This window comes from Microcaecilia unicolor, chromosome 12, assembly GCF_901765095.1.
Source record: "Microcaecilia unicolor chromosome 12, aMicUni1.1, whole genome shotgun sequence".
Classification (NCBI taxonomy): domain Eukaryota; kingdom Metazoa; phylum Chordata; class Amphibia; order Gymnophiona; family Siphonopidae; genus Microcaecilia; species Microcaecilia unicolor.
In genome coordinates, this window is record NC_044042.1 from 69,195,849 (window position 1) to 69,220,991 (window position 25,143).

The 25,143-nt window shown below is 47.5% G+C and overlaps 2 protein-coding genes across 8 annotated transcripts in view; one reads left to right on the plus strand and one right to left on the minus strand.

Annotated features, from left to right (window-relative positions):
* The first annotated feature begins 1,983 nt into the window (after positions 1-1,983).
* On the plus strand, positions 1,984-18,174 carry LOC115482088 (transcription factor CP2-like protein 1). 2 transcript variants are annotated; one of them, XM_030221653.1, is made up of 15 exons: positions 1,984-2,197; positions 5,401-5,552; positions 6,322-6,398; positions 8,720-8,825; positions 9,177-9,283; positions 12,779-12,931; positions 13,296-13,406; positions 13,607-13,692; positions 13,879-13,933; positions 15,070-15,166; positions 16,006-16,096; positions 16,241-16,323; positions 16,609-16,754; positions 17,095-17,146; positions 17,522-18,174. In XM_030221653.1, exons 1-15 carry the CDS (start codon positions 2,115-2,117, stop codon positions 17,557-17,559), a joined length of 1,437 nt encoding a protein of 478 aa, XP_030077513.1. In that variant the 5' UTR covers positions 1,984-2,114; the 3' UTR covers positions 17,560-18,174. The 2 variants fall into 2 exon arrangements, with proteins under 2 accessions (XP_030077513.1, XP_030077514.1); XM_030221654.1 differs by having other exon boundaries at positions 15,073-15,166.
* A 2,235-nt stretch (positions 18,175-20,409) lies between these two features.
* Positions 20,410-25,143, minus strand: part of FBXL20 (F-box and leucine rich repeat protein 20) — a 71,601-nt gene continuing 66,867 nt past the window's right edge. For 2 of the 6 annotated variants that reach the window (XM_030220702.1, XM_030220705.1), the window contains 3 exons: positions 23,594-23,650; positions 23,188-23,400; positions 20,412-22,864 (listed from right to left, as the gene is read on the minus strand). In XM_030220702.1, the coding sequence (XP_030076562.1) occupies positions 22,757-22,864; positions 23,188-23,400; positions 23,594-23,650 (378 nt within the window). In that variant the 3' untranslated portion in view covers positions 20,412-22,756. Of the gene's footprint in view, positions 22,865-23,187; positions 23,401-23,593; positions 23,651-25,143 lie in introns of all 6 variants that reach the window. The other 4 variants (XM_030220704.1, XM_030220703.1, XM_030220706.1 and 1 more) reach the window with 3 other exon arrangements.

A 25,143-nucleotide genomic window follows, 5' to 3' on the forward strand; every position in this document is an offset into this window, starting at 1 on the left:
TACCAACCTTAGCAAGTTGAACCCAGAACACTGATATGGGAAACCCTGACTGATACAATCTATCTGGGGTTTGCTAAAGTTTTCAAGACAGTATAATACAAAAAGCCAAGTTATGGAAACCATTTGTGCAGAAACAAGAAGTTAGGGGTCACCATTAATAGCTCATCTGCTAACTGGAATAAATGAACATATGGGGACCCAAATAACCATGCAAGGTCCACTTTTAATATTTTTTATTCCGTGATCTAGAGCTGAGACACACCCAGCCAGCCAGATTTTCAGGATACCCACAATAGATATGCATGAGAAATTTTGCATACAATGGAGATAATGTATGCACATTTATCTTGTGCATATTCATTTTGGCTAGCCTAAAAACCTGAATGGCTGGGTATGTCCTGAGGATTGGGTTGAGAAACCCTGATCCAGGGGAGGAGGGCGGAATTTTACCTCAGGTAATTTGCAGGTCTCTCTGCTGGATGTGCCTTGTAGATCTTCCCTTTGAAAATTCAGGCTGGCGGGAAAACATGATTAGACAGGAATGTAAGAAGGGCTTTTGCACCAGTTTTCCACAAGCATGAATCAATGCTTTTAACCAGTGGTTCTCAATCCAGTCCTCAGGTTATCCACTACATCCTTGGTATGCAAATCTATCTCATACATATTCATTGGGAATATCCTGAAAACTTGACTGGTTGGGTTGAGAACCACAACTTCTTATGAATTCCTTTGAAAACAGTTCGGGAAGAGTAGAAATGGCATCGCACTTTGTCACACTGTGAATCAGTGGCTCCCAAACCTGGACCTGGAGGCACCCCAGCCAGTCACATTTTCAGAATATCCACAATGAATATTCATTAGAGATTTGCATGCAGTTGAGGCAGTGCATGCAAATATCTCTCATGAATATTCATTGACTGGCTGGGTGCTTCTAGGACCAGGTTTGGGATTTTCTGCTGTGAGTAGAAAGCAGGACTCTGCTACTTTAGAAGAATAAGCATACATTTAGTAATAAGACAATGTGGAGCAAGGCAGTAGAACAGTTTGGCACACAAGGATCTGCTTGGGATGGGGCAATGACCTGTTAACCCTGGCTCTTTCTTCTGCTTTGGGTTAGGAGCTGGGAAGGTGTACAGAGAAGCAAGGAACAGTAGTCAGAGCTGGGCGGGTGTAGGGCTGCACACTCCACAGGATCTCAGTTTGACCCTGAATAAGGCATACATGGTGCAGTTTTGGGTTCCTGCCCTTTTAAAGGCCCAAAAATGTTAGAAAGTGTCCCACCAGGATTATCACTAGGACTAAGCAAGCAAACAGGGCAACCGTTTTGGGGGCCAAGTCAGGGGGAATGCCACATTACTCCTTTAAGGATGTCTGAGTCTGCAAGCCAGTAAGGCCAATAAGGGGGGGGGGATCAATATTTTGCCTTGGGTGTTGTTTATACAGTGACTGTCCTGCTTCTACACAATAAAAGATTCTCCAAACTGCAGCTATTCAAATTAGAAAAGAAAAGAAATTTCATTCCACTATATAAATACATTAAAAGGACCCAAGCGGGATCTCACATGCCATCTTTTCACCTGCTAGAAACTAAACAAGATTAAGGGCTAGCAGTTTCACCTCCAGAATAAGGTAAGGAATCCAAAGAATCTTTCCCCAGATCTAAATCAAGTCTACAGTAATGTTTTAGAGGAATAGCTATGGGTAGGTGTGGTAAAAGGGCTGCATGCTAAGAAGTGTTAGCCCAGCGCAGGGATGTTCACTAGCAGCTGAACTATCCTTCCCTTGTTGAACTGTACCTGCAAGTTCTTCAGTTTTGTCTGTGATTGGGAAACGTGACCTTGCGTCCCACCCTTACTGGAGATCATCTGTAAGAAGCCAATCAGGAAGCATCACTCCTGTTGGTATCCAGCCCTTCACCTGAGAACAGGTGAGCTGGTGATATAAAGGTGGAGGTGGTTTTCTCTGTGCAGCTACAGGGTAATTTGCAACCTCAAAGGGAGCCCAAGGAGGGGACTTCACCATCAGCCTCAGTGAGGATCACCCAAGCCAGGGATCTGCTCCAGCAGAGGAGTGTGACTTTTGCTCTGGTTGGCACAGGCTGGGGTCCTTGCATCATGCTTTTTTGGCACAGCCAACCGGAGCACTACTGGCCTTCCCCAGCTGAGCACTACCAGGGTCCCACAAGCAGTATCTTCAGGTAACAGCTCTGCCTCTTTTATTTAACTAGTACAATGCTTTTAGAAGATTTCTAGCATCAGAGAATCACTTGTTGAGAAAATCTATCTTGCCACGTCTGCATCTGAGCCTAGGGAAGCCAAGAGGCTGGAAGTCCGACTGAGAAAAAGGTTCAGGATAATTATATGTACTTGGAGATTAATCTTTGCCCCCTCCCCTCCCCTCCCCAGACAAAAGCACCTCACAGAACATTACAGGGTGTCTTGTCTCTTCACTTTTTGCTGGAATTCCTTTCATGGATGAGGAGCGATGTACCTTTGTTGAGGAGGATGGGAGTGCAGTGATTGGGGCAGGGGGACCAGGGTGAGTGTTATTGCAGGTGGCAGATACTCATCCCTATTTGTACCCATCAATATGTCCTAAGCCTGCTTTGCCAGGAAGGGAACTCGGGTCCCTTCTAGGGCTGTGCATGGGCTGAAGTAGATTATTCTGGTTTCTGCTGAATTGAGGTTCAAGTGGTGTACTTGTCAGCCTGATCTAATTGCCAGTCAGGAGTGAGCTGTTTTCTTTACTATAAACACAAGATTATCTTGTGGTGAGGTACAAGGTAAAATGGCACTACTTTTGCTATCAGGGACTCTTGGCACACCCTGGTTCTGCTGTCACTGTTATGGGTTCCTTGCACATCCAGCACTGATTGCATTCTCACAGATTGTTGGCACATCTTGGCATTGCTTTTGCTCTCTCGGGCTCCTGGCACTGCTTTCATCATCAGAGGGGAGGGGGATTCCTGGCACATAACCCTATCACTGATTTTGCTATGGGGGGGGGAGGGGGTTCCTTACATACACTCTGGATCAGGGGAAATGCTTTGCACACTATAGCACTGCTGCTACTATCAGGAGGGGGGAGGGAGAGGAATGTTCCTGGCAAACCCTACCTCTGCTTTCACTATCAGGGGGAGGGTTCTTGCACACTATGGCACTGCTTTCACTATCGGGGGGGGGGGGGGAGGGAGGGGAGGGGCAATTTCCTTGTATACATTCTGGCAGGACTTTTACCTTTTACTATCGGGGGGGTGGGGGGGGGTGGGGGGGGAACAGTTCCTTGCACTGCTTCTACTATCAATACTGTCAGGAGGAGTAGGGGGAGGAAGTTTCCTGGTGAACTGGGCACTGTTTTTACTATCAGGGAGTTTCTGGCACACGCTGGTACTGGTTTTGCTCTTATGCATTCATGGCAGTACCAGTACTATCACTATCAGGGGGGCTCCTTGACCTTGGCAATCCTGTCACTGCTTTTGCTATTAGGGGGGTTCCTTGCATACACTTGGGCATGGCTTTCACTATCAGATGGGGGTTCCTCGCTCTAGGAATGCTTTTATTATCGGGGGGGGGGGGGTGGGGGGGGGGGGATGTTCCTGGCATTGCTTTTGTTCTCAAAGGTTCATGGCACTGTTTAACTATTAAGGTATCCTTGCACACACTGGTGCTGTTTTTGCTGTCGTGGATTCACGGCACTATTTTCACTTCCCGGAGTTCCTGCCATACTCCTTGCACTGCTTTTGCCATCAGGGGTTCCTTGCACACCACAGCACTGCCTTCGCCAGTCTTCCACTAAATATCTGGCCCAGTGGTGTGCAAACTCTATAGAGAATAAAATCAGACACAAGGGTACATAAGTAATGCCACACTGGGAAAAGACCAAGGGTCCATCGAGCCCAGCATCCTGTCCACGACAGCGGCCAATCCAGGCCAAGGGCACCTGGCAAGCTTCCCAAACGTACAAACATTCTATACATGTTATTCCTAGAATTATGGATTTTTCCCATTTAGTAGCGGTTTATGGACTTGTCCTTTAGGAAACCGTCTAACCCCTTTTTAAACTCTGCCAAGCTAACCGCCTTCACCACGTTCTCCGGCAACGAATTCCAGAGGTTAATTATGTGTTGGGTGAAGAAACATTTTCTCCTATTTGTTTTAAATTTACTACACTGTAGTTTCATCGCATGCCCCCTAGTCCTAGTATTTTTGGAAAGCATGAACAGACGCTTCACATCCACCTGTTCCACTCCACTCATTATTTTATATACCTCTATCATGTCTCCCCCTCAGCCGTCTCTTCTCCAAGCTGAAAAGCCCTAGCCTCCTTAGTCTTTCTTCATAGGGAAGTCGTCCCATCCCAGCTATCATGTTAGTCGCCCTTCACTGCAAAATACTTACAAAAGTATTTATCACAAGCCCAAATAAATAAAAGCTGTAACTAAACTCTAACCAATCAAATAAATTCAAAACTAAGCTATAACAGTTGGAATAACCAAAACCATAAGTTTCAAAAACACCATGTAATATAAGCAATGCTGGTCTGAAAACCCAAACTTTTAACTGTTTCTTAAAAGCAAATACTTTAGTTCTAACTGACCTCCCTAAAGGCAACATGTTCCAAAGAGCAGGGGTGTAGCCAGACACCCAATTTTGGATGGGCCTGGACCCAAGATGGGTGAACAGAAGAACTCCGCCCTGTCCCACGAGTGATTTAGTCTTCCCTCTCTTGCCTGCATACCATATGGTCTCTCAAACATCCCCCCTCCCCCGCATACCTTTTAAATAGCAGATTTTCACGGGCAACAAGCAGCAACTAATACCAACTGCTCATGTTGGCCCCACAGCCTTCCCTCTGATATATTTTCACATAGACGGGAATACATCAGAGGGAAGGCTGTGGGGTTAGTGTGAACAGTATGTATCAGTCGCTGCTTGCTGCAGGTGAAGACCTACTATTTACAAGGTATGCAGGAGGGACAGTTGTTGGGAGTTTTTGGTCTCCCTGCCAGCCACATCATAGGTATGCTGATACTGGGTGGGCCTGAACCCAAAGTGGGTGGGCCTGGGCCCACCCTTGGCTACGCCACTGCCAAAGAGATGGAGCCCTGCAGGAAAAGACTCAACAACTTACAATTGTTTCAAAGACTGGCTTGATTAGAGGAAGGCAAAATCCATCCAGGTGACACTGCAGGAGGAAGCCATTTAAACAGTGGGTCATTCCCTTTAAATCTGACCCACTTTTCAAGGACTGGTATAATGCTCTCTCACTGTTCACAACTTGAAATCACATGTGGCAGACCGTCTGAATTACAGATGCAGGCCTGTGGCACCTGGCACAGAATGGCAAGGCTTTCAGTGTCACATAGGCTCCGGCTCACTAAGCTACTGCTTTCTCTTTCAGGGAATCTTTGCAAGTGCCATTTTTAAAGCAGGAGGAACAGACTGTTCCTGCGACTGCAGAGCTGCACTGCCCCACGTTTCAGTGTGTCCTATGTGCTGCCACATCGCCAGCCATAAAACTTCAAGATGAGACCCTGACATATTTGAACCAAGGTAAGAGCCATGTAACCTTCTCTATCTCCCACCCAAACCATGTTATCATCACACAGCCATTCCCAACTATGGCTAAGGGCCATTACCAGCGCCAGCCCAACCATTAGGCAAGACTAGTGACCTACCTAGGGCAGCAGCTTCCTGGGGTCGGCAAAGAGCAGTTGCAAAGCCAAACTATAGATCCTGACAGCTACACAGACTCAATGAACCATCAACACATACCTTAACCTGCATTTTTGTAGGATTTTTGTGTGATGTCTACAATTGTATTGTTTAATTATCAAATTCTTGGAGGGGGGATGGCAGTCTAGGGGTCTGAAAGTTAGTGGAGGGGAGGGGGTGTAAGACTGAAGGTTTGTCTAGGACACCCACTACCCTCGCACTGGCTCTGGCCATTACTAACTCCTCTCCCCTCTATCTTAAACTAGGAATAATGACTACCGCCACACACCTCAAGGTTAGGGCCCATCAAACAGCATAAGGGACAATGCCTAGTACCAAACACACACCTCAGCCAACGGTCAGGGACCAGGGCTAAGCCCTTGTATACACATAAGCCAATCAAGGTTAGGGACCCACAAATACCATCGCACACCTTTAGTGGAAGAAGTGGTATGTAAAATGCTTTGCAGAGCTGTGTGACCCCTCCCTGTATGAAGACAGGTCATGGGTGCCTTTGGCAAAAGTTTTCTTGAGTCACATGGGAGATTTAAGCAGTTTGTAAATACCCCCCCCCCCCCCCTTCTGTGGGATATCTTGTATTTTTCAGGGCAGTCCTATGAGATCCGGATGCTGAGTAACTGGAGGCAGAGCGGAGAGTCACCAGGGTGCAGAAGGCTGCTGAAGGTGAGAGGATGCTACATGGGCCCAGGACTCAGCTAGATGGATTGTGGTAAAGCTCTGCAGTGATATCACTTCTTTACATTACTGTAATAGCCATTTTTATTATGGGTGTGCTGCACAAATTTTCATTCTCTGTTTTCAGGATTTTTAATTTAATGTATTTGTTTTTTAATTTTCATTTTGGGGGTATTCAATGACAGGAAAAAGCTAGGGCTGCACATTAATCATGATTAACATGTAAATCATTAATCATGATTAATGATTAACTGCCCTCTCTCCCTGTGTGCCCGCGCACATGCGGCATCTCTTCCTCCCTTCCTGGACCGCTGGCGGCTCTCTCTGCCCTCTGTTTACCTTTCTTTTTTTTTTTTTCAGTAAGTCTTCTCCCTCCAGCGGCAGCCATATTGAATTGCTGCCTTGGCCTGCACCAAGCCTTTCCCTTTGACCCTTCCCACCCCCTTTTGATGCAGCTTCTTGTTTTCAGGAGATGGGACGGGTCATAAGGAAAGGCCCAGTGCAGGCTGAGGCAGCGTTTCAATATGGCTGCCACTGCAGGGAGAAGACATACTGAAAAAAAAATGAAATCAGGAGGGGAAGGGAGAGAGAACTGCTGGCAGTCTGGGAGGGGAGGGAGAGATGCTGGACCAACCATGCAGGGGGTGGGGGGAGGGCATTGAGAGAGAATCACAGCAGGGGAGGGGAGGCAGGGCAGAGCACACTTTGACAGAGAGAGAGAACAGGTAAATGCACAAAGGGGGTATGTATGAGAGAGAGACAGAATGGGTGAAGCACAGCGGGGCGCATGATAGATGGAGAGAGAATGGGTGAAGGCATAGGGGGGGCACATGAGAGAACAGGTGAACGCACAAAGGGGGCACATATGAGAGACAGAATAGGGACACATGATAGAGAGAGAATGGGTGAAGGTACAGGGGGGTGCATGAGAGAGAATGGGTGAAGGCTTGGGGGGCACATGAGAGAGAATGGGAGAAGACACAGGGGGCAACATGAGAGAATGGGTGAAGGCACAGGGGGGCGCATGAGAGAGAATGGGTGAAGGCACAGGAGGAGCATGTAAGAGAAAATGGGTGAAGGCACAGGGGGAGAGAAAATGGGTGAAGGCTTGGGGGGCACATGAGAGAGAATGGGAGAAGACACAGGGGGCAACATGAGAGAATGGGAGAAGACACAGGGGGCAACATGAGAGAATGGGTGAAGGCACGGGCGGGGGCTCATGAGAGAGAGAATGGATGAAGGCATGGGGGCACATATGAGAGAGGGAGAGAATGGGTGACAGTGGGGTGTATATATGAGACAGAGAATGGACTCAGGCCGCCTCCAAAACTGCAGTACCTATTCAATGCCTGGTGGGGCAGCTGAAGCCCCATGAGCCGAAGAAATCCACTGCTTGAGTCACCCCACTTCCTCCTCATATTGCCTCAGTAGCAAGCAGTCAGCGGGGTGCCTCCAGCCACCAATGCTTGCACTTCCCAAGCATGCTCAGTTTGTGCATGAACTGAGCATGCTCAGGGAGTGCCAGCATCGGCAGCTGGATGCACCCCACCACTAACTTCCTTGCTCCTGATACAGCACAAGGAGGAAGGGGGCTGCTTCGGCATCCCCACAAGCAAAGGAATAATATCTAAAGTGGGGAGGGAGAGAAAATGCATGCCCCCCACCAAATGGACTGCTACTATGTATATGTAATGCCTTTAATCACACAATTAAAATGTTTTAATTGAAATGCAGCCCTAGAAAAAAACATGAAATTTCAAATGACATGAAACCAGGGAAATGTCATTTCAAAGGCAAATCCATAGTTTTTTTATCAATGTACATTCAGAAAGGAAACACATCATGAAAATCTAAGGTCAAATGTGTATTTCAGCAAGTTTTTTTTTTGTCATTGTTATTCTGGTGGGGGGGAAATGTTCCCAGTATCAGGGGCTTCATTAGAACAGGCATATATATGCCCTACAGCAGTATATAAAAAAAAAAATTTGGAAACTTAGGAACTGTTGCCATGTTCGTCTAATGCTCTTCCCTTTTTACTTAGCTCTCCAATACTGCCCCTTTTAAAAAGTTTTCTATCATTTTGAACACTGTTGTAGCAGGAAGGGTTCCAACTAATGCTATGACACTGTGTTGAGAATTAGGCCTTGATACATATAGGGGTGAATCTGAGTTGTGCACAAAATGGTGACTGGGGTGTGTGTGTGTCAATAAAGTTTGGTTGCCAGATGTTAGTAGAATCATTAGTATAAATTAGGATCCCTGATTCAGGGGGCTGATCTGATCGTGCTCCTGCCTGCTCTTTCCCTTAGAGTATGATCAGAGTGGGTTTCCATGACCGGCGACTGCAGTACACAGAGCGACAGCAGCTGGAGGGTTGGCGATGGAGCCGTCCTGGAGACCGCATATTGGACATTGGTAGGTCTCCACTTTGACCTGTTCCCTCTTCAGTGATGGCCAAGTATGAGCTAGTTAAGCCCTGATCTACAAGTCAGTGGACATGAATTGCAAACTCTGCTCAGCCACTGTCTCTGGGCAATCTTGGGCTAATCACTTCTCCCTGCATCTCAGGTTATCTCTTCTGTAGTTATATAATGTAAAAAAAAATCACAATTTCTAATGCTGGACACTTCTGTGCTGCCTGCCAAGCAGTTTAGAAGAAACTGCATGTGTCTGAGACTACTGGAGCTCTATTATGATGACTAACTCTTTGGAAATCCCAGTAATAGTCCCTTTCTCTGCCTTACATGCTCTGCTGCAATGTTTCAGACATCCCACTCTCTGTGGGGGTGATGGAGCCCCACATACACCCCACCATGCTGAACACAGTCGAGTTTCTCTGGGACCCCACCAGAAGGACATCTGTCTTTATCCAGGTGAGCACAATAAAAAAAAAAACATGAGGGTCTGGTACTCAGGAGGACCTTGCCCCCCCCCCCCCCCCCAGCATTGAGTAAGAGTCCATGGCTTTCAAAGCTGAATATCACATGTGCAAGAAGCAGCCTGGGCCCCTAAGTGGAATGTAGGGTGTGTTCAAGAGGAGGTCCCAAGCCCCCCTTTCCCTGGGAGAGCCCCAAGGGCTCTGGCACTATGAGACTTTTGTTCCTTTACACAATAGGGTGCAGAATGGCCGGTAAGCCTGATGTCAGTGCCGGGCAATATAGTGTAAACTATTATAAAGAATAAAATTACAGAACACATAGACAAACATGGTTTAATGGGACAGAGTCGGCTTGGGTTCAGTCAAGGGAAGTCTTGCCTCATCAATGTACTTCATTTCTTTGAAGGCATGAATAAACATGCGGATAAAGGTGTGCTGGTTGATGTAGTGTATCTAGAAAGCTTTTGATAAAGTTCCTCATGAGAGACTCCTGAGAAAACTAGAGAGTCATGGGATAGGAGGCAATGGATTAGGAATTAGTTATTGGACAGAAAACAGAGGGTAGGGTTAAATGGTAATTTCTCTCAGTGGAGGAGGGTGAACAGTGGAGTGCCGTAGGGATCAGTATTGGGACCAGTGCTATTTAACATATTTATAAATGATATGGAAATTGGAATGAGTGAGGTGATTAAATTTAAGGGTGACACAAAACTATTCAAGGTTGTTAAAACACAAGCGGACTGTGAAATATTGCAGGAAGACCTTAGGAAATTGGAAGACTGGGCATTCAAATGGCAGATGAAATTTAAATGGACAAATGCAAGGTGATGCACTTTGGAAAGAATAACCACAGGATGCTAGGAATTATTAGGAAAAGGATGGTGAAAAGACTAAAAATATTATAGCGCCTCTGTATCACTCCATTTCGCAGTCGCACATTGACTATTGTGTTCAGGTCACCATATTTTAGCAGAATTAGAAAAGGCTCAAAGAAGAGCGACCAAAATGATAAAGGGGATAGAACTCCTCTCTTATGAGGAAAGGCTAAAGAGATTAGGGCTCTTCAGTTTGGAAAAGAGACGGATGAGGGGAGATATGATTGACATCTACAAAATCCTGAGTGGTGTAGAATGAGAAATAAATCAAATTTTTAACTCATTCCAAAATAATAAAGACTAGGGGACACTCGAAGTTACATGGAAATACGTTTAAAACAAATAGGAGGAAATATTTTTTCACTCAACGGTTAAGCTCTGGAACTCTTTGCCAGAGGATGTGTCAACAGCGGTTAGTGTATCTGGGTTGTAAAAAGTTTGGACAAGTTCCTGGAGGAAAAGTCAATAGTCTGCTATTGAGACATACATGGGGAAGCAACTGCTTGCTCTGGGATTGATAGCATGGAATGTTGCCACAATTTGAGCTTCTGCCAGGCAGTGGTGTACTGAGGGCGGGGCAGTGGGGGCGGTCTGCCCCGGGTGCACGCTGCTGGCAGGGGGGGGGGGTGCAGAAAGCAGCCGCGTGGCTGTCAGCTCCGCTGGTTCCCTTCTCCCTCTGCCCCGGAACAGGTTACTTCCTGTTCTGGGGCAGAGGGAGTAGGGAACCAGCGGAACTGACAGCTGCTTGGCTGCTCCCAGAAGGCAAGAATGCTCTGGGGGGGGGGGGGGGGGGTGTTGATGCACCGAGGGAGGGTGTTGTGCTGCACCCGGGGGGGGGGGGGGGGATGTCGCTGGGGGTGTGTGCACCGGCGAACTGCCCCGGGTGGCCGCCAACCAAGGATCGCCGCTGCTGCCAGGTACTTGTGACCTGGCTTGGCCACTGTTGGCAACAGGATACTGGGCTAGATGGACCATTGGGCTGACCCAGTATGGCTACTCTTTTCTTATTTTGCTTTTCTGTCCTAGTCCTTCGCTACCACAATGAGCCAGGGGCGTAGCTACGGGTGGGCCTGGGTGGGCCCAGGCCCACCCAGTTTCGTCTCAGGCCCATCCTCACCTTCTCCCACCCCCGCCGTAGCGCTGCCTCCTCTCCTGCACTTCGCGGTGTCTGTCTCCCACCCTCATGGCAGCGCTTTCAATTTGCTATCAGCGCTGCCTGCCTGACAGCTGACAGACGCGACGCGACATCCTCCTGCTCCGGGGCCTTCCCTCTGCCGCGTTGATTCAACTTCCTGTTTACGCAGGGTGGATTGCACGCGGCAGAGGGAAGGTCCCAGAGCAGGATGTCGTCGCGCCGCGTCTGTCAGCTGTCAGGCAGGCAGCGCCGATAGAGCGCTGCCGCGGCAGTGGGAGACGGAGACCATGAAGTGCAGGAGACGAGTCAGCGACACGGTGGGAAAAGGTGAGTGGAGGCAGCGTCGATAACTTTAAAGGTGCTGTGTGCTGCGTGGGGGGGGGGGGGGGGTTGGGGTTGTAGTGCCCACCCATCCAACCCGCTGGCCCACCCAAAAATTGTCTTCTGGCTACGCCACTGCAATGAGCTCAGGAAATGCTGTACAACTCAATGCATGCTAGAGCCTGCCAAATTGAGGCATATTTTCTGAGCACTTAGACTTACAAAGTTCCATAGGTTTCTGTGTAACTTTGTAAGTCTAAGTGCTTTGAAAATGAGCCCCTTAAAGTCTCTCCCATGTTCCTCTGCAAGACAGATGTGTAACCAGACACACAATTTTGGGTGGGCCTGGGCCCAAGATAGGTGGGCAGAACCCCGTCCCATCCCACAACTGGTTTGGTCTCTCCCTCTCTTGCCTGCATGCCATATGGTCTCTTAAACATCCCCCCTCCCCCACATACTTTTTAAATAGCAGATTTTCACCAGCAATGACCAGCAACACTGCGCGTGTTGGCCCCACAGCCTTCCCTCTGATGCAACTTCCTGTTTGCACATAGGCGGGAATACATCAGAGGGAAGGCTGTGGGGCTGGTGCAAGTAGTATGTATCAGTCGCTACTCGCTGCAGGCGAAGTCTGCTATTTACAAGGTATGCAGGAGGGACAGTTGTTGGGAGTTTTCAGCTGGTGGGGCTTGGGGATCCCTGCCAATCACATCATAGGTGTGATGCTACTGGGTGGGCCTGAGCCTAAAGTGGGTGGGCCTAGGCCCACCGTTGGCTACACCACTGCTGCAAGAAGGTACACTGTACACATGAAAAGAGGTACCTGTGCCAGACAATCTAGTAATCTGATTTAGGTGACCAGATGCAGAACAGGGTGTGGATAACTAAGTAGGCCAAGCCCAGTCTTCTGAGGTAAATAATATTGTCATTTTAATAATACATAGTCAAAAGGGATCACTGTCATACATGTGTCTACTGTTGCCTTCCTTCCTTGGCTACCCTGCTCTCCCTCTATATCCTCTGCTGCCAGGTTCACTACATCAGCAGAAAGTTCACTCTGATATAAAGAAGAACCTTCCTTTCTGCATCCAATACCATCTCCGTAACCCACCTTAGCTACCCTGCTCGCTCTCTGATCACCTCTGTCCTCTACTGCTAGGTTCACTGCATCAGCACAGAGTTCACCCTGCGGAAAAATGGCGGGGAGAAGGGCGTCCCCTTCCGTATCCAGATTGACACATTCAAGGCAGATGAGAATGGAGCCCACACAGAACCCCTGTACTCTGCCAGCTGCCAAATCAAAGTATTCAAGGTGACTTCTTTGCCTTCCACCTGGCTTAACCTCACCCTAACCTTCCACCTCTGCCTTGCAGTGCTCTGTTTGCCCTAACTTCAGCATCTTATACCATTTACCTGGCCATCACCTCACCCCAACTCACAGCATGTCTCATAGCACCCAGTCCCTCTAACAGTCTGCCCTAACCTTTCTGTCTCAAGCCCTCTCCCCTGCTTTAATCTTCCACTTTATCTACTTCTCCTGATTTCATCTTCCTCCTATAGATGTACACCTTGTTTCTTGTTGATAATCCCCCAGACTTGCCTACCCTGAATCATCTGGCCCCTGCTTGGCTCTCAGCTGCAAACATCACCCAATTTCTCATAAAAATTTATTTCAGCCTAAAGGAGCTGACAGAAAGCAAAAAACAGACCGAGAAAAGATTGAGAAACGGTCTCTGCAGGAGAGAGAGAAATACCAGCCCTCATATGAAACTACGCTACTGACCGGGGTAAGTGGGGGAGGGGATGGAATACAAGCCCTTTATAAGACCAGAGTCCTGGGGATATGTAGGGATGAGTACACTGGTCCTGAGTGGTGGATGTGGGGGACATGATGGTCTGTTCGTTGATGTCCACTGAGTGCCATGCTTCTTCCTTTCTCCTGTCCTGTTGCAGAAGTGGTCTAATCCCTTTCTCTTCCCTTTTTCAGTGCACCCCATGGCCAGACTCTGAGGTCTCCAGCAGCCAACACAGCCCCCCCAGCACCCCTGAACTCAATTCTTCAACTCCAGAAAGGTGAGCGTGGTGGGGAAGAAAGGCAGAAAATATTGCAGCTTTGGTGCAGTAACTGAACTAGTGCCACAGAGTACAGTAGAAGGGCTTCAGTAAAAGCAGTGTCAGTGCGCACAGCATTGCAGATGCTCAGTCGTTCTCTCAGCCTCCTCCGGCTTCTCACCTGTCTGTCTGCCCTTGTCTTCCCAGGGTCTGTCCATCCCCGGTCTGTCCATCTGCCAGCTCTCCAGAGAGCACTGTGGAGGTAAGACACCAGCATATTCCCACCTGCAGCTGTCTTAGGATAAAGGAGCACAGAACGCCTTTTGTGCTACCAGCAAGAAGAAACATTTTTAAATATATGTATTTTTTAGACTGAAATCAAAGAATTATTCTCTGATTTTGAAAATTCCTTTGGCTCTTATGATCCCATTATGATGATTCTAAATAAACTGGCATGCAGCTGTGCTTGAATATTAGTTCCCTAGGGAGGGTTCTAGGAGGTGTTCTGGGGGAGGAGATAGTGCCAATATTCGGTTGCTATCCAGAAAACACCCAGCTTTCTAGGACTATGACAGCTGACTTAAATGGATAACTTTATCCATTTACATTTAAGACCACATATTCTAAGGACCTACTTAAATAGATGGAGCCACCGAATATCAGAAATACAGATAAGGGCACAAACCAGCCCCTGAATCTTACTCCTAAGCAGCAGTGAGCCAGGAACCCTCCAAGCTAGCATGGTGGGACAGTACCCTCTTGTGGTCAATGTAGGACAATGTATAATTATTTATTTAATTTCTTGGCTGCCTGCATGATCTAGTGAGTTCTAAACAGATACAAATACATAAAAACTATGCAACAAGACTGCCCTGGGCTTCGGCCCCTGGGATTAAGCTTGGACTTCAGGAGAGAGCGATACTGCCAACCCTGGACTGAAAAACACTTGGTACAACAACCGTCTTTGGGCTGCTATGCAAGATCCCATCATGGGAGCCAACTTTCCAAAATTATTGGGGGTGCTATACCCAATGAAAATTACCTTCCCCTGCACACAATCAGAATTTCTTCAATAGTAGGGGTGCTCAAGCACCCACAGAGCTGGCTCCTATAGATTCCATCCAACCAACCTTTTCACTGCCTAAGAAACCAGTGTGATCCCATGCATTTTTTTTTTGTCCAACCAAGGTGAGGATCTTTATAATAAAAAAATAAAAAAGGGGCTGGTTTACAGCAGGAGTAGCAGCAAAATGCTGGAGAAATATTTCATTCCAGAGTTCTGCTGCTAGTCTACAGTATGACTATGGGGGAAGGTGAAGGGTCTTGGCTGGTTGGAGAAGAGGGGGTGGGGGTGGTATAAGTGTAGAAAAGGATTGTGATGGCTATCCTTCTCCCCAGCAGGCCCTCACTCTCTCTGCAACCCTTCAGGACACCCAGCAGTGGCTTATCAAGAATCGCTTCTCTAGTTACTGCAGAACACTGGGAAACTTCACAGGTAATGCCACCAGCATGGCACTGGGTTTCACTGTGTGTGGTGGGTCATGATGCCTCTTCTAGAGAGGATGCTGGTAGAGGATCTGCTTATGCAGGGCCACCGAGGGGGGGGGGGCAAGAGTCCCCTGGGCCTGGTCTCCAAGGAAGGCCTGGCACCAGGATCTGTCACTCTTCTGCTCCTGACGAGACACAGGTGATCAGATCCTGACAGCAGGAGAGAGAAAACTTCAGGGCTGGTTTGGTTGCCGGGGGGTCCCCAAGCCCTGCCAGCAGAAACCTCCTCCAATGCATTTGCCTGCCCTGTGGCTGCTTTTCCCCTCACATTACAAGGGGAAAATCAGCCACAGGGCAGACAATGCAATGGAGAACAGCACTGGAGAAAGACTTCTGCTGGCAGGGCTTGGGGACCCCAGCCAGCCAAGGTATGTGGAGTTGTGGCAGGGGCAAAATGTGCCCTTCCACACTTTAGGCTTTGCCCCCCCCCCCCCCCACACAGTTTTTGTGGTCTGGCTATGCGGCAGTTGGGGGCGGAGGGAGGTCCGGCAGCCCTACGCCAGCTCAGTCTCTCGGCAGCCCTGTGCTTATGGGACTACTCCAGAATGAGGTCACCCCCTGCTTATAGAACTGCTCCCTGGGGAGGGAGGATTATGGTGTCCCTCCAGCAGATGATGCTGGAAGAGATGTCAGTCAGACTACTCCCAGGGGATGGGTCATAGTGCCTGCTTCAAGATGCTGGAGGGAAGGCTCATAGTGGTGATGATCCTACTTTTCAGACTCTCCCTTAGTCTAGTACTTTGTAAAAACTTCATCTGAAAAGCTTGCTTTGCATCCTATCCATAGGAGCAGACTTGATGAAACTGTCCCGCTCTGACCTGATTCAAATCTGTGGTGCAGCTGATGGAATCCGTCTATCCAACGTGCTGAAGTCCAGGTGCAGTTTGAAGGGAGGGTAAAAGGCTTGGGTTCCTTTGCAGTGGTGGTATCACGCTTGTGGCTAAACTAGAGGTCAGTGAAACACAAAAGCACACACCTACAACCTAAGCACATATTCATGCTGGGCATTTTTCTACTTCAGGGCTGTGCGACCACGTCTCACTCTCTATATCGGCACAGAGGCCAAAGAGAAAGATGATGAAAGCTCCGAGAATGCACAGACAGGTAAAGGAAAGACCTTCATCCTCTACTACAGTACAGATTGAGGGTACACATTGTGTTCTGCCCCATTCTTAGTCCATTTCATTCGCTGATGCCATCCTGTACTGCAGGTTTTCCTTCCAGTACTAAGGGTGCCCAACTCTTGCTTCTCCCTTCCCTCCAGTACAGGCTCAGACTCAGGAACGTAGCTCTCCTTTTGATACCAGTGCTGGCTGACGGTGCTTGCGGCTGAGTTGAGGTACGTTATTGTTACACCTGCTAATGAAGAATCTTGTCCCATCTTTGCAGCACTTTACCGGGAAATTCACCTTCAGGAGCTCACAACCATCGAACTGACCACTCAACTAGCAGATCTCACCAGTCTGCCAGCCAATCAGATATACTGGGTTTCCAGGCAAGGGCCCAATGGGATCCAGATTCTCATCAGTGATGCGGTAGGGCTCCTGAATTCGGGGGGTGGGGGGAGAAGGGTAACCAATACTACAGACCAGTAGAGAAGGGAGGGCTCAGGCTGATACCAAAAGGAAAGAGCCTCTATCTGTCCCCTTCACTGTGAATTACAGGAGGTCATATTACTAGCCTTGTACAGCCCCAACTTTAGCAAGGCAAGAGATTAATACAAGCCAGAAACATGAATTTATTTCATTCAAAAGACATGCAGTATGCCCATGTTCTGACTCTACTAGACACAAGCATTAAGGGACATTTTCAAAGTCTTTGCTAGATGTTCAGAATCCCAAATTGTGTACCAATATGTTCTTCTCTGTCCTGCAGATGGTGAGAAACCTGCCTGATGAATCCTCATTCAGGGCCGACATTACGAAAGGTAAGTATGCTCCAAGAAAGACTTATTAAAAAAGAATCCATCCCCACAAAGGTGACCTATGAGAAAGAAAGAGGGTTGGGCAGACTTTCCAGAGAGACACAGTATAGCTGGGACACTTGGAAGCTGGGCAAGTGTATGTTTGGGATTTGGCTGGATGGTGGGTGGTGAAAGCAAAGGTACTGTCCATGTAAAAGCCCAGCTGCTACTCACATAGAAGCTTTGGCAGTAGACACAGAGGCAGCTTCAGTCTTACATTCCTACCCTACTTGGCCCATCCGTTAGAGAATATGAAAAAGAGAGAGAAGGCCACTACCACCCCCTTCTGCAAGTATGAGGAATGATGAAACGAATCATGCTTCTGTTTGCATATCTCAGTCCAGAACCCTGATGGCTACCACATCATGTTAAAATAAGATTTGAATGAAGCTGGTCCTTGGACAGAAGTATTGCTCACCCTTCACATCTAAAAGGGCTGGACCCTCTACTGAGCAACAGCAAGATGATGACAAAATAGGACCGACGTGTCAGAACGTTCCAACCCAAAAGGCAGGTTCCAAGCCTTCTAAATCTCAATCCAGCAGAATTACTGAGGAGGCCTCAGCAAAGTCAGGAAGGAATGTGTGTGAAAAGAACCGTGGCCACAAGAGAACAATATGGAACAAACTCAAACTGCACCTGGCACACTAAAATAGCACCAACGTTTCCCCTCAGGCTGGACCAGGGTGGGAAGCAAAGGCATTCACTCACTACAAGTCTGCACAGAGGTGTATTTCTTCTTTCTTTACAGGACCCTACACAGCCTCTCAATACATAGAAAATCTCTCTAAGCAAAAAGCCAGGGTTTTCACGCCCACGCATTTTGGATTCTTCATCCTCTAAGAACACACCTGCTTTGCTATCTGCTTGGCTCCATCGAAACAAGGGGTCACAGAGTTAAACACAAAGGAATAACCAGACCAGGGCCACCAGCTGGGTCCGGGTAGACCAACATAAGAAAGAGATACAAACACCAACACAAGGTACAAGTGAGAGCACTGAAGGGGTCACAGAGTTAAACACAAAGGAATAACCAGACCAGGGCCACCAGCTGGGTCCGGGTAGACCAACATAAGAAAGAGATACAAACACCAACACAAGGTACAAGTGAGAGCACTGGCTTCCAACCAGACAGAAAGTGGTACTCTTGGCCGATGAAAGAGATACACAGGAAGTGTTGCTTCTGCAGCTCCTGTAGACCCTTCCATACTGCTGCATCATGGCCAGCGCCTCTGGAGGTCAAAAAGTCAGTTGTTTTCATTTCAATACATTTGGAGTAGCCACTTCAGCTAAGCCTTACCTGAATGTCCCTAGGTACTGTCAGCTGGAGTTCGGACAAGCATTGCTCCAGTCTGTTCCCACTCACTCACTGGGCTGTCAGCTTACGCCACGGCCATGCACAATACGCACACCATGTGCTTTTTCAGGACTTTTAAGGCTGTCATAATCCTTATATACACGCTGTATGAAGATGGACTGTTCAATAAAGTGGTTGTGTTTGGTGTTGATTTTTCTCCTTTTAATAACTAGTACCTGTTTCTGGGGCGGGGGGGGGGGGGGGGGGGGGGGGGCGGGGTAGAACCACTCACTGTCTTCATGCCAAGAGCTAGAAAAGGAGAACAAATAAGGTGCCTTTCTGCACTTGTCAGCTAAATAATGAGAGCAAGCCCCCACAGGAAACATAGTGCTATACAGCTCTCATTTGTACCTGGCATGCCCAAAGTAGGACCCTGTGGCACCCTCAGATCAGAACCCTCTATGCAAATATACAGATAAGGGATTAGCGAGGATAGCTTGTTACCAATACAACTTCAAAATAATCCTCTACAAATGAGTATACGTCAAACTTTTTAACATATCAAATTTCTCCAATCTTGTTAACAATTTTTAACAAGATTTGTAGAGGATTTATCAAGTTGTATTGGCACTCTCATATCAGACATAGAGCATAGCCTAGAGGCAGACAGGAGCATAAGCCACATTCTACAACGGACAGCAATGATCAATCCACTTGTTGAGAAAGTCAACGTGAAGAGCCAGAAGGGAGTTGGATTATGCTGAAGTTTATGTACATGCAATCACTAATCTTGGGGTCTGGTGCCTTCTAGTGGTGCAGTTCATGAAGTGTTAGCATATCATCCAGATATTAAAAGCAGGCTGAGAACAAGGGAAGCCAGTGTTCAAAATCCACCGTTCCTACTGACAGTCCTTAGAACCTTGGCCCAAGTCACTTCACCTTCCATTGCCTCAGCCAGATTGCAAGCCTTCTGGGGAATGGAGCAACCTATAATGTACTCAAATGTAACTTGCCTCAAAGCTCAGTTTGACAAGGTGAGAAATTAACATGCAAAATCTGTATCCAAACTCCTCACCTCAAGCTCGGCTACATCTAGTTTTCTTCCTCATAGTAGGAGTCACTACCCAGGAAAAGGGCCGAGGAGGTTTCTGTGAACAAGGCACTGAAATTGTCAGTTTGGAGTAACAGAAAAGCAGGATTCGTAGAAATTAATAGAAAATTGGAGATTTAAAAAAGTTTTATAATGGCTCCATGGTGCAACCACACCTTGTGTACTGTGTGCAATTCTGGTCAGCTCCAATGAATCAGAAAAGGTACAGGGAAGAGCAACCAAAACAATTCAGAGGATGGAATGGCTTATCTATGGCTAAATAGTCTAGGGTTTTCAGATTGGAGAAGAGCCAGCTGAGAGGACATAGGAGAGGTTTATAAAGTCATGAGTTGGATGGAACAGGTAAACAAAGAACAGGTTTTCAGCATTTCAAATACTACTAAGACAAAGGGATGCTCCATGAAACTGATGGGAGGTAGATTTAAAGCAAAAACTACTTTTCACTTGACATACAATTAAGCTGTGGTCAAGCCATTTAGCACAGTTCAGCTAAAAAGTGGGGTTTACAAGTGAAGAACATAATAGCCATACTGGGTCACACCAATGGTCGATCTAGCCCAGCATCCCACTTTCAACAGTGACCAATCCAGGTCAAAAGTACCTGGCAGAAACCCATTATTAGCCATGTAGACAGAGAATCCACCACATATTTCTGGGTATAAATAAGGAATAAACATACTCCTTGGAATCCTGTTAGTGACAGGGCTTGATTAATCTGTGGTCTGACCCAGTATTGCACATGTCATGTTGAAGTAGGGATTTCTAACTCTACAAAAGTCAAAACTTGGATGGGCCTGGTCAGGTAATAATCTGACAGGAGCTTTCAAGATCACGCAGAGTAGCTGAGGAAAAGACCTACCTGGTTCTCAAAACTCTTGCGATACCTTGTTTTATGGTAGCTCATTGGAAGGTTTTGTTGAGACTACTGAGGGTCCAGCAGAGAATCATGAGAGAAGGTAATTGGGATACAGTGTAGGAAAGAAGTTGGGTATTTATTCTTAAGAATCTATTTATACAAAACACCTTCACATATTGGAGGCATCCCATCCACAACATCAAACCTCAAGCTTCTCCACATTTCAAGATTCAAGCAGAAAAGAAGATTCACCTCTTACTTTCATGTGTAAATAATTCATACTGGGCCAAGCCAAGGGTCAGTTCACTCTGACCTCCCTCTGGGGCACTTAGTCCCTATGCTCCACCTTCCGATCACCCAATCCCCACTGTGGGTCACATATTGTCAACAGAGGAGCACAGAGATTAATTGAGTGCTTGAAATCTGATATCTCTTTAATAAAGTTGGTATTTTGGAAGGCTGACACGTGCATGTAATTGCTACATTTATGAAGTTTGCTGCTGTAAACCCTGGTTAGTCCAAACCCAGCCTGCTTGTGCAGATACAAATCTGGCCTCTTGAATAGTGGCATATCACCTTATTCATTCAAACAAGGCCAAGCTGCTTCATGGAATGGCCCCAGAAGTGTGGCATACTCACAATAATGATTCACCTCCCCACACCCTCACCCCAAAATATCAAAATAAAAGACCCCGTCAACAGAGAAATGCCTCATTTTAAATCCATGAAGAACACTTTCAATAAGTGAATAAAGTGCTTCACATATAGAGGGAACAGTAAATCTTAAGGGCAGTGCCAGAACTGAGCAAGGAGAAAACACTAATGCAAAAGCTAAGAGAATGCAAAGGGTTCAAGCTGTGGGGCCATTCCCAGTTCCACAAGCCCTACACATCTGCTAGACTCATCAGGGCTCCAAGCTCTGCCTGACCTCCAGCCCCCAAGCTCTCATCTGTCAGCAGGGGTCTCAGTCTTGGCTATCATCTCACACTTATTTTTATTCTGGGGGGATGGGGGAGAGATCAGAGGAAGGCCCAGCTGGATTTTCCTCTAACAAACTTACACAGGCAGACAGGGGGTAGGTAGAAGCATTGATTGCAACTTGTTTTTTCTTCTCAGTGCGTAGCCCTGACCACAGTGGGATGTCCAACCTTCCATGGGAGTAAGAAGCCTGTGAGGTGCTGTGCCCATGAAGCAGGTATCCTTTTGGATTTACTTACACAAAGTCCTTTCTCCATGGGGTTGCTGCAGCTTCATACCAGCTCCTAATACATAAGCACATCCAGTTCCACATTTCCTTTGGCTCTAGCCCTGTTATTCCTATGGAACAGGACCAGAAGTAGCAGAATGCAACTGGGTTTGGATTAAAGACAACCAGGCTTGATCCATAATGCAAGGAGATGTAGCAGCAAGTTCGTACCGCAGTTGGGTAGTGCTGAGTTGTGAGGAACAGGAGATAGACTGCACCCCAACTGAACAGATTCCATGTGTATGTACAAACTTCAAGTGGCTCTATGCCCTGCCTCCCCACAGCAGTAAAATGGGACATCTGTAGATTCCTCTCCTCTCCTCTCCTCTGAGGAGAGGAGGTGTGGTTACCCGACAGACTGAATGATTGCTTTGATGATTTAACAGTCTCCAAAAAAAAAAAAAAAGAAAAAGAGCAACTTACAAATTTGAAGAAAGTAAATTTAAATTTAAAAAAAAAATTGATAAAAGCAAATATGGGCCATTACAAAACACTATCATTACAAGGATGTAGAAATCAGTGAGCACAAGTACCAGGGAAACACAGACAAGAAGGGGGAGAGCCTTCCAGGGGAGCACAGCACAGGACTGCTCGTTTCCTGCCCCTCCATTACACAGTGTTTATTCACAGCGTCTGCCCTCCCCACTTCCCCCATCAGCAGCACAACCCAGCAGGAGGGCTCACTGCTCTTTTAAAGGACAGTAACAGAGTAAGGGCTGCAGTTCACACCAGGCTGCAGCCCTCACCCAAGTGCTGTCTTCTGAGCATGCTCGGTAGGAATGGTTCAGCATTTAGACCAATCCATTTGCAGAAAAAGTCAATTCACACCAGCCTCCCCCCTCCCCCTATCAGTTACACAATTCTTCAGGATTGGATTGAACATATGTGTCTGTGTATGTCTGGGGTATCCAAGGAGGGGCAAGTGAGGGCAGAAACAGCATCATGCCCCTCCCCCAGTCTTTAACTGGTGTATACAAATGACACTGGGGTGACAGGCGTGTCAGCTGTGGTCCAAGCAGCCATCTGACAGACTCCGAGTGCAAGAAGTTGAGTGGGTCCCAAGGTCATAGGATGATGCAGCACCGGCAAAAACGCTGCCTGCTACCACCAACGGAGGGCGGCGGAGTCACAGGAGCAAAGTAGGCATGCACTTTAATATTAGGTAAGTGGGTCTGAAAAACAAGAAAAACCAAAAGGCAGTAACTGTCAACAATCAGGACAGAACTGGTAACCTTATTCCATCACACAGCTCAGTTTAAGATGAGTATAGTACACATATACAAATCAAACACCATAAGGTAAGCAGAGAGTCCAGCGCCAGCTTCCTGGCACAACTTTCAATAAGCAGAAGAGAGGAACACAGCTCTTAGATCTAGAAATTAGAAGGAACGCCAGCTAATTACATTCACCAGTATTCTAGCTTTTGGCAAACAATGGAAGCAAATACACCTTGGAAATATCCTAGACCCTCCGGAATGCTTATCTCACTCCTTACCCGCAGTCTCTTGATCCCAGCGCGACTGATCTGCTGACAGTCATACAGTTCTATCCTTTCCAGGCTGTGACAGCTCTTCAGATGCTCTAAGGAGGCATCTGTGATCAGGGGACAGTTATCGAGTTCAATCACCTCCAGACGGTCATGGGCACAGGCGCCATTTCCTAGGTGACGAATCCCGTCATCTGTAATCAGCTCACAGTGTGATAAGCTCTGCAGCCAAACATAAGCAGTACTAAGAAAGTGCATGGCACAGACAAAATCTGGAGGACATTGTTAACTTCTGCTTGCATCAATATGGGAGATGGAGGAGGAAAGGTATGAGGTTAAAAATCAGATGAGAATATCTGTGCTGCCCACCCTTAAAGATAAAGAAGCACGGTAGCCCAGAGGAGACACAACTCACCAAAACTTGCAGGTGTGGACAGTGTATGGAGAGCTGGATGAGGGTGCTATCTGTGATCTGCAAGAAAAAGAACCAGATTAGATTAATAGAAAGGAATGGCCCATTTCTTAGCACTGTGATATGCAAGAGCAGGTAAAGGACTTCACAGAAACATAGAAAATGACAGCCTATGGTCTATTTAGTTTGCTCATCCATACCAACTTCTCAGCTCCAGGATTCCTTGCGCTCCCCTCAGAGATCCTCGGTATTAATCCCCCACTTTCTTGAACTCATACACAGACCTCCCCCCTTCACTATTTGCACTGAGAAGCTCTTCCATGCATCCACCACTTTTTCCTTAAATAAATATTTCTTTAGATTAGTGTTTCTCAACCCTGTCCTCAGGGCATGTCCAGCCAGTTGGGTTTTTACATATCCACAAATATGCATGAGATTAATTTGCATACAAAGGAGGCAGTGTATGCAAATCCATCTCATTCATATTCCTTGTGGCTATCCTGAAAAGCTGACTGGCTGGGTGTGCCCAGAGGACTGGATTCAGAACCACTGCCTTGGATTACTCCTACCCCTTTTCCAGAGCTTCCTTTCAACTGAAAAAGGCCCACCTTCTGTGTGTTTATAACATGGAGGTCTCTATCATGTCTAAGGTTACCATACGTCCGGATTTCCCCGGACATGTCCTCTTTTTGAGGGCATGTCCGGGGCGTCCGGCGGATTTTGCCTGTGCCCACGTTTGTCCGGATTTCTGGACAAACGTGGGCGCGGGCAGGCGCGTGCGTGCGGTGGGCGTGTGGGCAGGCGATCGGCGCCGTGGGTCTGGTGACCTGGTCTCCCGTCCCCTCCCCTTCCTTACCATGTTCCCTGGTGGTCTAGTGACGTCTTCGGGGCAGGAAAGAGCCCCCTCTTTCCTGCCCGGAGCGCTGCCTCTCCTGTCTATCATCCTTCTCGGTCTGGCTGGGGATTCAAAATGGCCGCTGAGAGTTGAACTCTCGCGAGGCCGCTTCAACTCTCGGTGGCCATTTTGAATCCCCAGCCATACCGAGGAGGATGCAGCAGGCAAGGGCAGGCAGCGCTCCGAGCGGGCAGGAAAGAGGGGGCTCTTTCCTGCCCCGAAGGGAAGATGCTACTAGACCACCAGGGCTAAATAGTAAGCGAGGGGGGGGGTATGTGATGGGGGGGAAGGGGACTATGTGACGGGGGGGGGGGGGGGGGGGAGAATAGGGGCGGAACCCGGACCTGAAGGGGGCGGGGCATGAGGCATGGCGGGGGCGTGACATGTGTTCTCTTTTTCAGAGGACACAAAATGGCAGTGCTTTTTTTGTAGAAAAAAAGGTGCCGGTACTCATTATGGGCGGGGTCACCACATATGGCTCCACCCCTATGATAGCCACACCCACATTAACCACACCCCCTACACCAGCCATGGCGCATATAAACAGACATCATTGAAAATATTACAGTATTATAGGAGAAAAAAATATCGTGATTTTTTTCATTATAAATAATCAATGTAAGCTCTTACAGCTCCAGTATACCCAGTGCAAAATAAG